The sequence below is a fragment of the Dunckerocampus dactyliophorus genome, chromosome 1 (assembly GCF_027744805.1).
Source record: "Dunckerocampus dactyliophorus isolate RoL2022-P2 chromosome 1, RoL_Ddac_1.1, whole genome shotgun sequence".
NCBI lineage: Eukaryota > Metazoa > Chordata > Actinopteri > Syngnathiformes > Syngnathidae > Dunckerocampus > Dunckerocampus dactyliophorus.
In genome coordinates, this window is record NC_072819.1 from 21,171,053 (window position 1) to 21,188,386 (window position 17,334).

At 38.3% G+C, this 17,334-nt stretch overlaps 1 protein-coding gene across 4 annotated transcripts in view; it reads left to right on the forward strand.

Annotated features, from left to right (window-relative positions):
- The window catches only part of LOC129177070 (kelch domain-containing protein 8B-like), a 179,107-nt gene that overhangs the window by 145,641 nt on the left and 16,132 nt on the right, over positions 1-17,334 (forward strand). For all 4 annotated transcript variants that reach the window (XM_054767803.1, XM_054767811.1, XM_054767828.1 and 1 more), the window contains one exon: positions 16,453-16,554. In XM_054767803.1, coding sequence (XP_054623778.1) covers positions 16,453-16,554 — 102 coding nt within the window. The remainder of the gene's footprint in view (positions 1-16,452; positions 16,555-17,334) is intronic.

A 17,334-nucleotide genomic window follows, 5' to 3' on the forward strand; every position in this document is an offset into this window, starting at 1 on the left:
AACTGGAAGAGGAAATTCCAAAACAAGACACAATTGATGAAGGGATTGATATTATCGATAGGAATCTTAATTCTATGTTTCTCACTGCTGTAACCAAAAAGGAGATCACTGACATTGTTAACCATTTTAAGGCAAAAACATCAACTGATTGTCATGGAATCGAAATGGAAACAATTAAAAGGGTCATCAATGAGATCGCAGACCCGTTAACATATATTAGTAACTTATCATTTCAGACTGGAATATTTCCAAGCAAAATGAAAACAGCCAAGGTGGTTCCAATTTTCAAAAAAGGAGACAAACACCAATTTACAAATTATCGACCAGTTTCCTTGTTACCACAATTCTCGAAAATTGTGGAGAAGCTATTTAATAATAGGTTGGACAAATTTATTAATAAGAATGAATTATTGGCAAGTAGTCAATATGGTTACAGAGCCAACATTTCAACTTCTATGGCACTGATGGAAATCACGGAGGAAATCACTACTGCCATAGACAACAGAAGATGCGCAGCTGCAGTATTCATGGATCTGACAAAAGCCTTCGATACAATTAATCACACTATTTTAATTTCAAAATTAGAAAGGTACGGAATTAGAGGTTTAGTCTTAAATTGGGTTAAAAGCTACCTAGCAAAGAGGAAACAATTTGTAAAGCTAGGAGAATATACATCTGGGAGTCTACACAATACGTGTGGAGTACCACAGGGGTCCATACTGGGACCAAAACTGTTTAACTTGTACATTAACGACATTTGCAAAGTAACTAACAACTTAAAATTGGTCTTATTCGCCGATGATACCACTGCTTTCTGTTCTGGTGAAAGCACACAAGAACTCATTAAAAAGGTCAAGGATGAAATGGTCATATTAAAGTCATGGTTTGACAAGAATAGATTATCTCTGAATTTAAGTAAAACTAAAATAATGCTATTTGGTAATAGTAGAAAGGACACGTACGACCAAATACAAATTAATGGAACGGATATTGAAAAAGTGGAAGAATATAAATTCCTTGGGGTTATAATAGATGAAAAAATGAGTTGGAAATCTCATATTAAATATATACAGCAAAAGGTGGCGAGAAATATCTCTATATTGAATAAAGCAAAATATCTTCTTGATCAAAAATCACTCCACACTCTGTACTGTTCCTTAGTATTACCATATCTAACGTATTGTGTGGAGATATGGGGAAATAACTACAAAAGCAATCTTCACTCACTCACTGTACTGCAAAAAAGATCTGTGAGGATAATTCATAATGCCAAGTATAGAGAACATACAAACCCTTTATTTTTAAAATCACAGATATTAAAATTCGCAGATTTAGTACACTTTCAAACCGCTAGAATAATGTATAAAGTTAATAATAACTCGTTACCCAAAAATCTAATCAAGTATTTCTCAATCAGAGAGGAGAAATATGATCTTAGAGGAAAATTAAACCTAAAACATTTATATGCGAGAACAACGCTGAAAACCCATAGCATTTCCGTGTGTGGAATTAAATTATGGAACGGATTGAGTAAAGAACTCAAACAATGTACAGAGATGAGCAAATTCAAAAAACAATACAAGCAGTTGATGTTTGCCAAATACAAGGCAGAAGAGTCCTGATTGTTCTGTCAGGTTTGTTATTTTATTTTATTTATTTATTTTTTTATTTTCTATTTTATTTTATTTTATTTTATTTTATTTTTTATTTATTTAATTAAATTTTATTTGTTATTTATTTATTTCTATTTATTTATTATTTTTTTTTTTTTATAATTTTCTTTGTTGTGTTTAAAAAAAAAAAAAAAAAAGCTTTGTTCTTATTTATTTATTTATTATTTAGTATTGTCATCATATTATCATTATTATGAATGTTCTCTCTTTTTTTGGGGGGACGGTTATCTCACCGTTATCTATTATGTGTTATCCTGACTATCACTGAAAACATGACATGGAATCCAGGAAGTGAACTACATGTACTGTACTAGATGTAGAATGGATGGGGGGTAGGATTAAATAAGCTTTGCTTCTTCCTACTCCTTTTGGACATGTGGAACTGTCAAAAAATGATTCACGAGATGTATTCCATTGTAACCTTCATGTTCAAATAAACTAAACCAAACCAAACCAAACCAATGATCGAATTAGAATTAGTGCATGTAAATAGGAGCTCTTCACATACATGTGTGAAAATGGAAGAGACCAATTTATTTGGGGTATATCCGACAAAGTTAGTGCATGTAAACATGCTGACTGTGCATCCAGGCTAATGAGTGACATGCTAATGCTCCTTACTGCCTTCTCTTCAAAATGAGCTTGCAAGTTGATCAAACACATTAAATATTCAGACAACAGCGTAAATAATAGCAGCTTCTTCATCATCTCTCACACTGATGGTGATGTAAGGGACGAGGCAGTGCTGTCATTTGTCATTTGGCTCAGCAGCAGACTTAAGTGACAAAAACACTGAGCTGCACCGTGACAAATTAATCCCGACTGACATTTTTACGGGAAAAGGTGACCTAGTAGACTGCGAGATGCACTAAGCTATCAGTCAGAATTCAGAGTGTTTTGTCATGATGTCTGGAAGCAATGGAGATGTGTGTAATTCACTTTTTTAGCAGGAACCAACAGAGGGGGCTAATAATCCAGGCCATAATTAGCTTGCTCTCTAGATGGGTTGCAGAAGAAGTCCGCCATGAGCTGAACTCAGCCACATGTAATGCTAATGCTAATGCTAAGAGAAAGCATACTGTATATTACTCATGAGAAAATGTTAGGGTATGGATAGGAGATTGTAAACACACTGCAACACAGATATAACAGAAAAGAAGGGACTGGAGTGAGGTTCCCAATGCCTGGTAAATTTAGCATGTTAACATATTTGCATACTATCAATCTTGGTACAATATAATGTTGGAAAGCGGCTGTTTTTTTTATGGATTTGTGGATTAGTTTGGAGCTTCAGGACCCTATGAAGAAGAAAGTAACTGATGGATGCTCAGTGGAACAGTGGAACTGCTTAATAGCCACTTGGCTACTTGTATTTGTCAAGATAAAGTGAGGTTGGTCCATTTTGAACTAGAACATGTTGGAGTATGAATGGAAGATTGTGAACACACTACAACACAAAATGATTGAAGAGAGTGGAGTGAGGTTACACGGACTGGTAAAGTTAGCTTATCAAAATATCTGCATCAGTTCTATTTTTTTGTACCTTCAGAGCTGGTGTTTTCGGTTACTATGTTGATGTTGGCAAGCTGCTGTTTCTGTTGAAGGATGTAAGTATTAGTTCAGAGCCTCAGGCATCATATGAAGAAGAAAACCATTGCTCGAAATAAGTGGTGTTTGTAGTGGAGGTGATATGCTTGTGACAGTGGAACTGATTAATGACCAGTTGTACTTATCAGCCTTCCCTCTAGACAAGTATGTGTTGACAAAGTGCAAGGCCAAATGGAGCCATTAGGGTGTGTGCACCCTGCTGTTCTTGAAAGCCCTGCTGGAGTTGCAGTAATAGCTTTGAAAAGGATAAGCTGATAAAGGAGCATCTTTCGCCACATGCACACATCGCTCAGGTGTGGTTCTCCCAATCCTCCAAGGCTACTCTGAGTACACTCTCGATCCTCTCAAGACATGCACATTAGTGCATTGATCACGTTGTGATCAATAGAGGGTGAGCTATTCATCACACCCGCATTGCAGCACTTGTCTCAAGCTGTGCACACTAGACAATGTCTGTAGAAGTCTGCCTGTCTGGTGGCGTAAATGATATCATAGGAATATAACTAGAGAAGCACTCGCAGAGCGCAGACCTTCCAACCCCGCCCCCTCTCCCAAATTGTGATTCTCACCAAAATAATAATCCTACATTTATTGGATCAGTCTTGTCCTGTATTTTTTCTCCAAGTGATCTGACCATTCTTTGTGGAGTTATATGCACAAATGCCAAAAATGGTCCTATCTTGAAATTTTAAAGAATCCTTTAAAAAATTCCTGGATCCAGACGGATCACCCCCTAAATTTAATATATCGCACTTGGCGGAGGTAGCAAGAAAGTATGAAAGTATAAAATTTAAATTGAATATTTTTTGGAAATACTCATAATTATTCCATGCAAGGGCCAAAATTCCCACACAAACCTGAATGCAACAGTCTTCAATTATTATTGCAACATTATTTGTGGCAATATTTTTCCGCTCGTTAACCTAATTTTCATAAAACTGCCATATAAATGTATTTATTAAAAAAAATTTTAAAAAAACTTTGCTTGATTCTTGTAAAATTGTGATGGAAATCTATGTATTGATTATTAGTACAGTGAATTACACTTACAAAAATATTACTTTATTCTTGAAAAAGTGTGTTTTTTTATATTTTTTTAATATTAATTATTTTTTTGTAGAATTGTGCTGGAAATGTAGTTATTGCATTTTTTAAAAATTTGAAAAAGTATTACTTTCTTCTTGTAAAAGTGTAAATTGTTTTTGCCAATTGAAAGGTATTTTTGTTATTTCTTAAATAAATGTTTTCATTTTGTAATTTTGTCCCAATAGTATTACTTTATTGTGGCAAAATTGCAATTGAAATGTATTTATTTGAATACCTTTTAAAATTAAATACAGTATAGGCCAAAAGTTTGGACACACGTTCTCATTCAATGAGTTTTCTTTATTTTCATGACTATTTACATTGTAGATTCTGAAAACTATGAATGAACACATGTGGAATTACATAGTTGTAACAAAAAAGTGTGAAATAACTCTAAATATGTCTTATATTTTAGGTTCCTCAAAGTAACCACCCTTTTTTCATAGTGCTGCAAACCCTTTGCGTTCTCTCAATGAGCTTCATAATGTGGTCACCTGAAATGTTTTTCACTTCACAGGTGTACCTTATTAATGGGGTTGGGACCATAGGGTTGTGTTGCGTCAAACGTTTGGCCTGGGGCCCGTTGCACAAAAGTAGGATTCACACCTCCAGGATAAATGACTGAGCTGAGCGCAACCAACCCAAGGCAAGAGCGTCGAGGCTTAATTGGTTGCACAAAGCCCAAGCCAGGATGAGTTGACACTGATTAATCAAGCCAGGTGAAACCAATCCCGGATCAGTGCGCTTACACGGCTTCTTTAAATAGACCCCTCCTATCGATCACAGAGTCAGAGTCACCATGGCAACAAAAGCGGCGTACTTTCCCCTGACGGAAGAGGAAATCCTCAGAGGCTTATGAGGAGGCAAAAGAGCAAATAAAAAGGAAAGGCAACACCGCCACAGTCATAAAACAAAGAGAGAAAGCGTGGCAAATTGTATTGCATAGACAATCTGCAATACTTTGTGTCTAAGTAGTGCACGAATACACACTCACTGCTGCGCTGAAACCATCATAATTACAATCCAAATAGTTAACGTTATGTTTGTTGCTTGTTTAACAAATGAAGAACAGCGGTGTACATTAGTAGCTATGAACTCTTTGCTTTATTAGCATATTACCATTACTCACTCGTAGCTTCAACAGCGTGTACTTCCAGTTTCCCCTCAAGCGCTAAGGCTTCTGGTTAATGTAGTACACTCTGAAAACATAGTCGCACCGTGATTATGAATCCGTTGAAATTGTAGGGGAAATTGACTGCAGATGTGAGTGAAATTGTGTAACTATAACGCCATCAGACTGTACAACTCTTTTATCTTGTAGATGTGTATTTGTATTTATATGTGATGTGTATTTTACATATAGTATGTGTAAATGATCTAATAAATGATCTAATGATTACAACGTCATGTACAATAATTTATGTATATTGGACGGTTGAAGTGAATGATGACAAATGTTTAAATAATGACAGTGGGTGTCGTTGAATGTAATAACTGTGTAGTGAGCAGTGGATTCATTATTGGTTGTCATTTATGGTGACTACTGACTGAGATAAGGGATGGGATGAAGTAGATCCTGGATCTTAGCCTGGTCTGGAGCAGGCTAACTCTACAGAATAAATCTCAGACATAAATTACCATAACTTATGTCAGAACATATTCCACTTTCCACTATCCCACTTTTGTGCAACTGGATCATGGATAAATTGAGCCAGGATAACCATAGATATCCCAGCTTAATCCCTTATCTTAGTTTTGTGCAACGGGCCCCTGAACTGTATATAAAATAGTAAAATAATACCAATATTGTCTAGCATTTCATTACCGATACCGATATTGTCAGTAGCTCTTCCCTCAAACTGTCAGTTCCCATCTTGTGTAATGAATGAACACATTACGTTTCTTTTACTGCGATGCATTTCACAAATAAACACTGTTGAAGCAGAATAAGACAAACTGCAATATACAGTGTAAGTTGTAGAAAAAGTGCCATATGTGTGTTAAACAAGCGCTCCATTTCTCTACGTGTCACATGCTATAAACACATGTTGGCGATGATCATGTGAGACCTTCCCACTACATCAGACACCGTGTGCGCTAGCTGCACCAAACGCTTCGCAAACTCTTCACGCCAAGAGAAAAACGCCATGACGGTGCCCCGAAAGCCCACAAAGACACCCGCCCCGCCAAAGAAACTGCCCTAAACCAATCTGTAAAGAAAGGAACGGGGCCCACTCCCAGTGCTGCGGCGTCCTCCACCATCGCTGAAGACACCGTCCATCGGTTTGTACTTCTGAGCCACTGCTATTTTTTTGTTAATAGTTGTGATGTAATGATATTTGGTTTGGACAAATCTTCAGTGACTTTGACAAAACCAAATTTGAGTCATTCTTCCCTGCAGGTGGAATGATTTAAGTACAGTTAAATCGAACAAAGATTTAACTGCAGTTAAATCTGAATTTAAATCTAATATAAATCTAATCTAAACAATTTTTTTAAAAAGGTATCGGTATTGGCTTGACAAAAAATATATCGCTAGTAAAGGTGCAATTTGGCGCTGAGCCGAAGTCAAATTAAAGCCGAATTAAGCTTTATCCCACACACTTGTTCATAATTGTTTTCAATACTGTTAATATTTGGTGCATACAAAGCAGTGGACAATATTGCTATAGATACTGTAGTATAACATCTACAGTATAACATTAATTCTGTTTGTATTAAACAGAAACACATTCCCATCCATCCATCCATCCATCCATCCATCCATCCATCTGTGTTCTATACCACTTGTCCTCACTAGGGTTGCGGGGTATGCTGGAGCCTATCCCAGCTGTCTTTGGGTGAGAGGCCTGGACTGGTCTCCAGCAAATTGCAGGGCAAATGAAGCACATTCTCAGTGCATAAAATTGCCATCGTATTTGCCATGTTTCTGACACAATTTGGCATTTTGAACACAGCACGTCTACTGTTTATTTGGAGCACTTTGCCACGGTGATTTATGCCTGCACAGTGATATCATGCAGATACACTGACAGCCATGTTGTTGTAAAATACCTCAGACATGATCATATTAATACCGTATAGTGATGTTAAGTCGCCAATCAGAAACCTCTTTGTAAAACTGTCAAAAAATTGTAGATAAATTAATTACCTTTTGTATATGTTTTTTTTAAGTTATTCTTTACATTCAAATACTTGGATATTCAAAATTTTGAACCCCAGAAGAAAAAAAATGTTGACCTTTAAAAATAAATCAGAAATAAAACAGAATAATATAAATGATATGTGTATGTATATATATATATATATATATATATATATATATATATATATATATTGTTATCATTCCATTTCTTTGATGATTGGCTCGACATAATGACATGCTTCATGCAGCATTATTGTTGACTAATATGAATATTCCTCTACAAAATGATTTATTTCTTTAATCAAATTTGACCATGTAAACAATGAAACCCTATTTTCTCCCAAAATGGTTTTCAATAATAAAATATAGACACATATTACAACCCTGTCCCAATATCTAAACCAGTTTAAACATGTTTTCGTCTAAATGCTTTGCTTATTGCAGCGCTTACATTGGATATATTTTTTTTTCAATCATGCTTTGACCTTCACTGGCATGAAAAATAACATTACATTCATTTTTTAACACAAGTTGGCATCTGAAAAATGGAAGAAACAGTTTGAACATCAGCGTTGAAGTGGTCTCAGTGGAGCTGTCTCTGAAATATTCCATGCAATTTTGCTCAATGTAATCCTGCAGGGAGGCCCTGCTGTCATTATGTTTCATGTCCAAGTATTCCTTAAAGCGACATGTGGAATATGGGGCTTAATATGTATGATTTGACATTGAACAAACTCTTTGTGTCCTTATGATTTGTGTTTCGATCTTGTTTTTTTTTTTTTTTTCTGTTTCTCAGTGTGTCTTATTGAGCCTGGTGATGTCTGCAGTGTGCTGCTGTCTGGAGTGGCAAAAACAGGAGAAGGGAGAGGACCGATTCACAGCTTTAAATAAACATGCTCTCCTCCAGCAGCTGAGTCCTGCAGACACATTTCTTCCCCCACACATTACACAGACAGTGAGTATGTACAGTAGGGAAAATAGTATTTGAATCCCTGCTGTTGATTGTGTAGGTTTACCCCCTCACAAAGATATGAATATAACAGAGAGAGACAGAATGTAAAAAACTCCACAAAAATAACATTAATTAAAACTTATAAATGAATATGTATTTGATTGAGGGAATGTCGGGAATGGATGTTGTAGGGCTGTCATGATTGACTTGTATCCATTGTGTGGAAGTCGGGAACAGTATTTGTTGATTGACAGTCCATGGTGGTGGTCACCCTTTGTAAGAAGGTGACTGGAGAGAGAAGGCATGACCATGTCCTTTGCTGTGTCCTGTGGGGGGTGCTCCAGGAGTACGAGGTTGGTGGCAAGCTACTATGTGCCATTCAGTCTTTGTACAACGGGAGCCTGGTTTGCATTGCCGGCAGTAAGTCGAGCCTGTTCACAGTGAATGTTGGCCTCTGCCAAGGTTGCCCTTTGTCACCGATTCTGTTCTTATTTTTATGGACTGAATTGCTAGATGTAGCCAAAGCATTGAGTGTGTCCAGTTTGTGAACCTTAGGATTTAATGGGCAGTTTGCGTCTGAGTGTGAAGCTTCTGGGATGAGACTCAACACCTCCAAATCTGAAGCAATGCTTCTCAGCTGGAAAAGGGTGGATTGCACCCGATGGGTTGGAAGTGAGGTCTTGCCCCAAGTGGAGCAATTCGAGAATTATGTTCATGAGTAAGGGACGGCTGGAGCATCAGATTGACCGGCAAATTGGCGCATCTGCAGCAATGTTCCCTCTAATTTTGCAAGTGTCTGAGCATACACACAAATGACCTGAGCATTCCTTGGACCTTTATGAGCGCCATCAGGCCTGCACACTTGTACAGTCATGGACAAAAGTCTTGTCATAGGTAGACAGTATGAAGTAAAAACCTCATAACTCCCTAACTAATCCTCCTATTGTTGAGAACTATGGTTCATATGAATAAAACGCAGCCTCACATGCCTTCCACAGGTCATCTAGATTCTTTGACTTTGGCTTCCAGGTGTCTTCCTTCATTTTTGCCCAAACGTGCTCAATAATGTTCATGTCTGGGGACTGTGCTTGCCACTTTTCGAGAACTTTGATCTTCTTCTGCTGCAGAACTTTCTTGGTAGAGGCCGATGTATGGCATGGAGCACCATCCTGCTGGAAGATCTGACCCCTCTTGTGTTCTGGAATGTAGTGGGAAGCAAGAATCTGTTGATATTTGATGCTGTTGATGTTTCCATCTACTTTGCATATCTTCCTTCCTCCTCCATGTCGGATGAACCCCCACACCATTATCTTCACGCCTCCGAATTTGACCGTTTTCTGGGTGTACCTTGGATTTAGGCGGGTTCCTGTAGGTCTGCGGCAGTACTGGTGACGCTTAGGGTGCAATTCTACTGAAGATTCATCTGAAAAGTCAACTTTTCCCCACATTTTGGTGGTCCAGCCTTTCTCAGGGGTGTGGTCTTTAGCAAACACAACTCGATTAGTCAGCTGCTTCTTCTTCAATGCTGGCTTCTGTGCTGCAATACAGCCTTCCAGAACACCAGAACACAAGAGGGGTCAGATCTTCCAGCAGGATGGTGCTCCATGCCGTACATCGGTCTCCCAAGAAATTTCTGCAGCAGAAGAAGATCAAAGTTCTCGAAAAGTGGCCCGCACAGTCCCCAGACATGAACATTATTGAGCACGTTTGGGCAAAAATGAAGGAAGACACCTGGAAGACAAAGCCAAAGAATCTAGATGACCTGTGGAAGGCATGTGAGGCCGCGTTTTATGCCATCCCAGATGCCTTCATCAACCAGTTGTACGAGTGCCTGCCCAGCCGAATGTCAACTGTCATCCAAGCAAAAGGAAGCCACAGCCGATACTGAAATGATCAAATCTCTCATGGTAAAAATGTTCAACATGCTTGTTGCTATGATGCTGTGATGTTGTTCTGAAACAAAGAAATGTTTGTTGAATAAATTTCAATAAAGTGTAAAACGTGACAAGACTTTTGTCCAGCTCATAACCTGTCTATTTGTGACTGTTACGTAACTGATTCAAGACGGTTCGAAGACACGTTGTGTCATTTTTACCAGAGAATGACGAGGATGTGAGGAGGATTAGTTAGGGAGTTATGAGGTTTTTACTTCATACTGTCTACCTATGACAAGACTTTTGTCCATGACTGTAGTGTCACACCCATCCAAAACCTGAGAACTTGAGGTATTCCAACTTCCATTCTGTGGTATTTTGTAAATGAGTGGGTTCAAAAGATGTAGCTTTCTGTAGCTTTCTTTATTGTCAACCTCAGACAGAAAAAGCCGTAGAACTAGCTCATCCGATTAATAATCGGACTCTTGTAGGAAACCCAGAGTTTATAATTTCATCGTCCATTTTTTTCTTGTTTACCATTTATTTTGTAAATTATGTATACTTTAATTTCCTTTCTGTTTTGCAACAGCCTGTTCAGGCACGATTTCATCCTGGAAATATACTTGAAATTGATGCCATATTTGTTGTATATGTTTACTTTTGTAAATCTGGCCATCAAAATAAAAGCACACTAGTACTACATGTACGTTTAAGCTACACATGACATTCAGTCCACATTTGCTACTTTAGCTTTGCAGCATGTTTTTCAGAGCAGCCCTTTCTCATTCAAAAAAGAAAAAATATCACCCAGATTCACTTCTTCCAGTCCAACTGCTTCTGCTTGGTGTGTGGATGTGATACTGCCTGATCGTTTCACCATAACACGGGTTAGCAAGCAGCCTGCAGCTCTCTTAACTCCACTGCTCCATTAGCTATACGTTAAACTGGAATACAGCGGCATATACGACGTAACACACTGTAAATGAATTGATTGGCTGTGTAAGTAAAAATAAATCTTATCATTGGCTGGACAGTGTTCATCATTGTGTTACATGTTGTTACCGCTTGTTGTCACCTGCCAATCACAGAGTTGCATTGCAAAATGGCACATAATAAAATGTTTTGCGTTTATTTTATTTACAGTTCATGTTGGATTTTATTTCATGTGCTGTATAAATTTGCTGTGAGCTGAGAACATAGGAGCAGTGTGCGATTGCGCAGGCACGCACCTTACAGGAAACATTGATCTGCTGTAATGCGGTGTCTGTGCTGGACCAGGTGACGTGTGTTCTTGGCATGCCTAGCTGGGAGGAGGCCCTGTGCCAGACCTTGACGTGCTGGAGGGATTATGTCTCGCAGCTGGCCTGGGAACACCTCTGTAGCTGGAGATCGGGTTTCCCTATTGAGAATGCTGCCCCCACGACCTGGATCCGGATAAGCGGAAGAAAATGAATGGATGGATGGATGATTGAAGGAAATAAGTAGTTCAAGCAGCTCAACCGCTTCTTGTAGTCGGTAAACGGGGTTGCTCACATCTCAGACAGGATTTTCATCTACTCTTATTTACAGATACTCTCCAAATCCTGAACGTTTGCTCAGCAACTCAGATTCAGGTCACTCCACAGATTTTTGATGAAATTATGGTCCGGAGACTGGCTTGTTCACAGGAGGATCTTGATATGCTACTTCTTGAGACACTCCTTTGTTGCCTTGACAATATGTTTTGGTCATTTTTGGGCCCTCATGACTGAAGGCCCATGTGATGTTAATGACTGGGTTTTTCAACAGGACAACGCTCCAGTTCATAATGTCCGCCTGACAAAGGACTTCCAGAGGAATAACATCACTTTTTTGGACCATCCATCTAAATCCAATTGACAACATTTGGAGATGGATGGCAAGGGAAATTTACAAAAATGGACACCAGTTCCAGACAGTGGTTGCTCTCCTTGAAGCCATCTTCACCATCTGGAGCAACATTTCCACTAGCCTCCTGGAAACATTGGCATCAAGCAAGTCCAAACCATTTTTTCAGGTGTTTAACAAGGATAGTGCAGCTACTCATTAGTGAGTCCTTATTTTGAAATTATTATATCTATTTTAGGGGGGGTTAGGCACCTGGAGGCGGAGATGGCAACGCGCAAGGGCAAGACTGAGAAGCAGCTTGACAAAAAACGAAAGAATAACTTCAATCCAAGGAGTGACCGAACACAAGACCACCTTATTTTCAAGTGTATCCACCGGTCATCAGGCCATCCAAAAAGAGTAGGCATGGAGCACCATTGCAGGAAACATAAATGCCGTTTCCACTGAGAAACGGACCACCGCAGAGGTTAAAAAGAAGTGGTCTGACTTAAAATAGACTCCAAAAAAAAAAGATTAGACTGCACTGGAGGGATCTGGAGGAAACGGGAGGTGGGCCATCAATCAGAAACCAAACCATTTCGGAAACTCTAGAAAATATTTACACAATCATGATGGAAAAATAAAGTCAAAATACATAGTTTGTGTGTGACAATTTATTTTTTCTGTGGTTACATTTGATTAGACGCTGCCTAATTAATACAGCAGCCCCGTGCTCTGGCTCAAGACGTGGCTGGGGGCGCATGTCGTTATCTGGGTGTGCTCTGTGCGCAATAGGCACACCACGTTTCATTGCGATGTTATTCTGATGATCCTGCACACCTGCAAGAACGGAGAGGGAAGCCTGAAACAGGACATCAAATATTCGTCACTTTCAGCAAATAAATCTAATGGTCCTTTTACATTCTCTCTCTGCGCAGCGCACGTCCAGCCAGCTACTTTTTTTTTTTTGATGAATTGGGATTTGAATATATATTTATCCATGGAGTATATTTTAGTTGTTTTGATGATAAATAATTGTTGGGATATTTTATTTGCACTACATTTTTTGGGATCAGGTTGCAAAATCCATCATGTGGGCGATTGCGCATTAAAAGTGCAAGCTTTGCTTGTGCGTAAGAGTCCTCCTGAGCGTTCATAGAATTTGTTCTTAGATCTAAGAACTGTGAGTTAAGAACACGTTTCGTGAATGCCAAAAATCTTCGTAAGAAGGCTTTAAGAACACATTTGTGCGTAAGAACGTTTCGTGAATGAGGCCCATTAATCTTGATGTAAATGCTGTTTAACATGACACCAGTCCATGCATTAACTTGCCCTTACCCTTTAGTATTATTCCTGGCTCCTCTCCTTATATATTTACATGTTATTTGACTTCACTTATTAGCTACAGCTAAGTAGCTGAACCTTTGCAGCCAGCAAATATAGAAAACTGCTAGTGGCTTATTTTCTCAGACTGCACCTCTACTTATCTAGAAAACTTTCCTTGCCATTGCCTTTCTCACAATTATCTTGACTAGCGATGCAGAGCAAATTGTATTTAAGAGTGCAGAAATGTAAACAGCAAATTATCCGCTTTTTGCACGCGAACATGTTGAATGGAAGAAAAGCTGTTCTTGCTGCTGAAAGATTTGATTTGTTGTAGCAGTAATGGTGTTTACTGCAGGGAGTTAGTGTGGGGGAACATTTCATAGCCTGCAAATGAAGTGTTGATACTAACAAACTAAATTTGGTTAGGTGAGATAACAGCTCACCTGTCACACCAGATGCTTCATTTCACAAATTCATCCCAGAAAGTGCCAATAAGGGTGGGAGGAAAAAACATTGCAATGGGTTTGGATGAACCTTTGTTTTCTGTTCCATACATCACAGTGGTGATTGGTTCTATTAGGAGTGAAAGAAAACAACTAAGAAAGAAGAAATGGAAGAAGAATTTTGAGAAAAGTTGCAAGGAATAAAGGAACAGAATAAATGCATACAATACAAGAAAAAAGACAAAATGTATATGAGAATAGAGGTGTAACATTACTGGGAAAGAAGTACTATGAAATAGTTTAAACATTTGATATTTTTAAAATTTGTAATATCATGAGGAACGAGTTATTTTATAATGCTGGGGCCTATCCCGGTTGACTTCGGGTGAGTACACCTTGGTCTGGTTGCCAGTCAATCGCAGGAGTACAATCCCATTTTTAAAAAATTAAGTAATATTAATATTGAGGAGAAAGTCGTAATATGATGACGTTAAAATTGAAATTTATTTGGCAAAAGACATCATTACAGTATATTAAAAGAAAAAAATCTGTATCATATTTTTCAAGAGGGGTTCCAGCGAACCACAGTGAGAGCCATTATCCACACATGGCGAAAACATGGAACAGTGGTAAATCTTCTCAGGAGTGGCCGGACAACCAAAATTACCCCAGGAGCACAGCAACGTCTCATCCACACATCCAGTTGTTTTTTACAAAAGACCCCACAACAACATCCAAAGAACTGCAGCCCTCACTTGCCTCAGTGTTCATGACTCCACCATAAGAAGTGGTGGAGTCACTTGGCAAAAATGGCCTGTATAGCAGACTTCCAAGACGGAAGCCACTGCTGAACAAAAAGAACATTAAGGCTATTCTCAATTTTGCCAGAAAACATCTTGATGATCCCCAAGACCTTTGGGAAAATACTCTGTGGTCTGACAAGACAAAACTTTTTGGCTGCATTTCAGAAAAAGAACATCATACCAACAGTAAAATATGGTGGTGGTAGTGTGATGACCTGGGGTTGATTTGCTGCTTCAGGACCCGGGAGACTTGCTGTGATAAATGGAACCATGAGTTCTGCTGTCTACCAAAAAATCCTGAAGGAGAATGTTTAGCCATCTGTTTGTGACCTCAAGCTGAAACGAACTTGGGTTCTGCAGCAGGACAATGATCCAAAATACAAAAGCAAGTCCACCTCTGAATGGCTGAAGGAAAACAAAACGAAGACTTGGGAGTGGCCTAGTCAAACTCCTGACCTGAAAAAAAACTGCCGGGCAGCCGGGCGCTGCATCTGTCCACCAGTTCACCAGCTCCAGAGGAGCCCAGAGCTCAGAGGGAGGTTCCTGTGGCTCCCACTCCCCTTGCAGCGGTGTCCAATGGAATGCTTTGCTGGGATTAAATGCATGATGGGAAGCTGTTAAAATAGTTGTTGTTTTTTATTTTAAACTCGTATTTGTATTGTATATTTCTTAGCTACCTTTTTAGTGTTAAGTAGCTGTGTGATGATTTTAGCGTTCTTTGTAAGATGACACCGTGAGTCAGACTGTTATTTTGAATAATGCCCTCCTGTGATTTCCAGTGAGTTGACAAGCTCATTGAGAGTTTTTCATAGCTCATAATTGGCTTCTGTCAAATAAAGAGGTACCAACTTGAAAGGCAGTCTTGACCTCTCAATTAGCCTTCTCCTTTTCCTCTGCCGAACTAGTATATATTTCTACTTATTGAGTAACTGCTTTAGTTCTTTTGTGACCCAGGGTTTATTGTTAGGGAACACTGTAGTGGTTTTGGTTGGAATAATACTGTTAACACAGAAAGAGATATAATGTTATTATTTGAGGCCAGTAAATTTAGTACATTTTTTTTGTTCTTCTCTCTAAATTTAATGGGTGCGACTTAAACACCAGTGCGTCTTATACACCGGAAATTTAAAGTTAAAAATATCTTTCTGTGTAACACCTTTCTGAGTCCTAAATACCCTGTTATGACGTGGACATCTGCAGCTAATAACCCACATACAGTATGTACAAGTCTTTTTTTCTCTTTAAATTTAGTGGGTGCGGCTTATATTCCGGTGCGCTCAATAGCCTGGAAATTACGCTAAATAAAAATGTTAAAATATTTGAAAATAAACATTTTTAGTAGTATAAGGAAACAGATGTAAAGTTATTAGACTAAACAGGAAAATTTCCTAGGATAAAGTTGTAATATTATGGAAAAAAAAAAACAGTACAAGATAGAGTTGTAATATTACCAGAGGAAGTTATAGGAAATATTAGGAAAATAAAATGCCATTGTCTTGGTAAAAAGCCATGTTATAAAGTCATAAAATTCTGATAATAAAGTTGCATTTTTGAGATAGGAAAATACATAATTGAAAAGTGGAAGTCATAATTGTTGAAAATAGATACAGTATATCTTGTGGTCCTTGTTGTTTATTTAAGATATGGAGAAGCTTTTGTGTGGTAAAAGTTTTTTTTTTGTCCTGTTGTCCTGACAGGTATGTGGATGAAGCCCAGTCGAATGTCAAGGATGCGGGAGAAGAGAGCTGACTTCGTGGCAGGATGTCTATGTGGACGGGTCATTGTGGCTGGTGGTCTAGGTCAGTACTGTTCTCATTTTCCTCTTTGCTGCCAACCCACTATCACCATGTTCTTTCTACCAATGAAGTCCCAACAAAGCAAGTAGCAGCCATGCACCAGCACCACTCGCTTATATTGGACAATGGTAATAATAATTGTTGCAGCCAGCATACACATACACACACACACACACACACACACAATAAACATTCTAAAAGAAAATTAATTTCCCATTTGCTTTTCATTTTCTCCTTCACTGAGCTACATTTGTTCAAGTGAATCCAGTGTGAGCAATCGTTACAATTAATCAGAGGTCAGACACTCCTCAATGACATGTATGCTTATTAAGCAGATATTGACTCTCTGTTTTGCCACTGTAAGCAACATTGCTCATGCAAACTGGTACAAGCTCAATTTAAATGTCTTTTTCATCCTCTGTGACTCTCTGGAGAGTACACACACACACACACACACACACCTCGTATTAAAGGTGGCATGATGTTTTGTTAAGTAAATCATTTGGAGCAGCAAATATTTATTTGTTGGCAAAGTGGAGTAACTTTAGATTGAGAAAGAAAACATATTTATTTTTATAGTTTATTTCTTTAAACACCAGTAATTTTTTACTTTCAAAATAAAAGTGTATTGAATTGAATAGGTACTAAAGTAGGTATTAAAGTAATTTGAACATGATATTACCACACATGATATCACGTCTTAAAATGGCAACAATCAAGTTGTATTTTTTTATTCCAAGAGAAAATACTTCAAAATAATAGAATAATAATAGATAACAATAA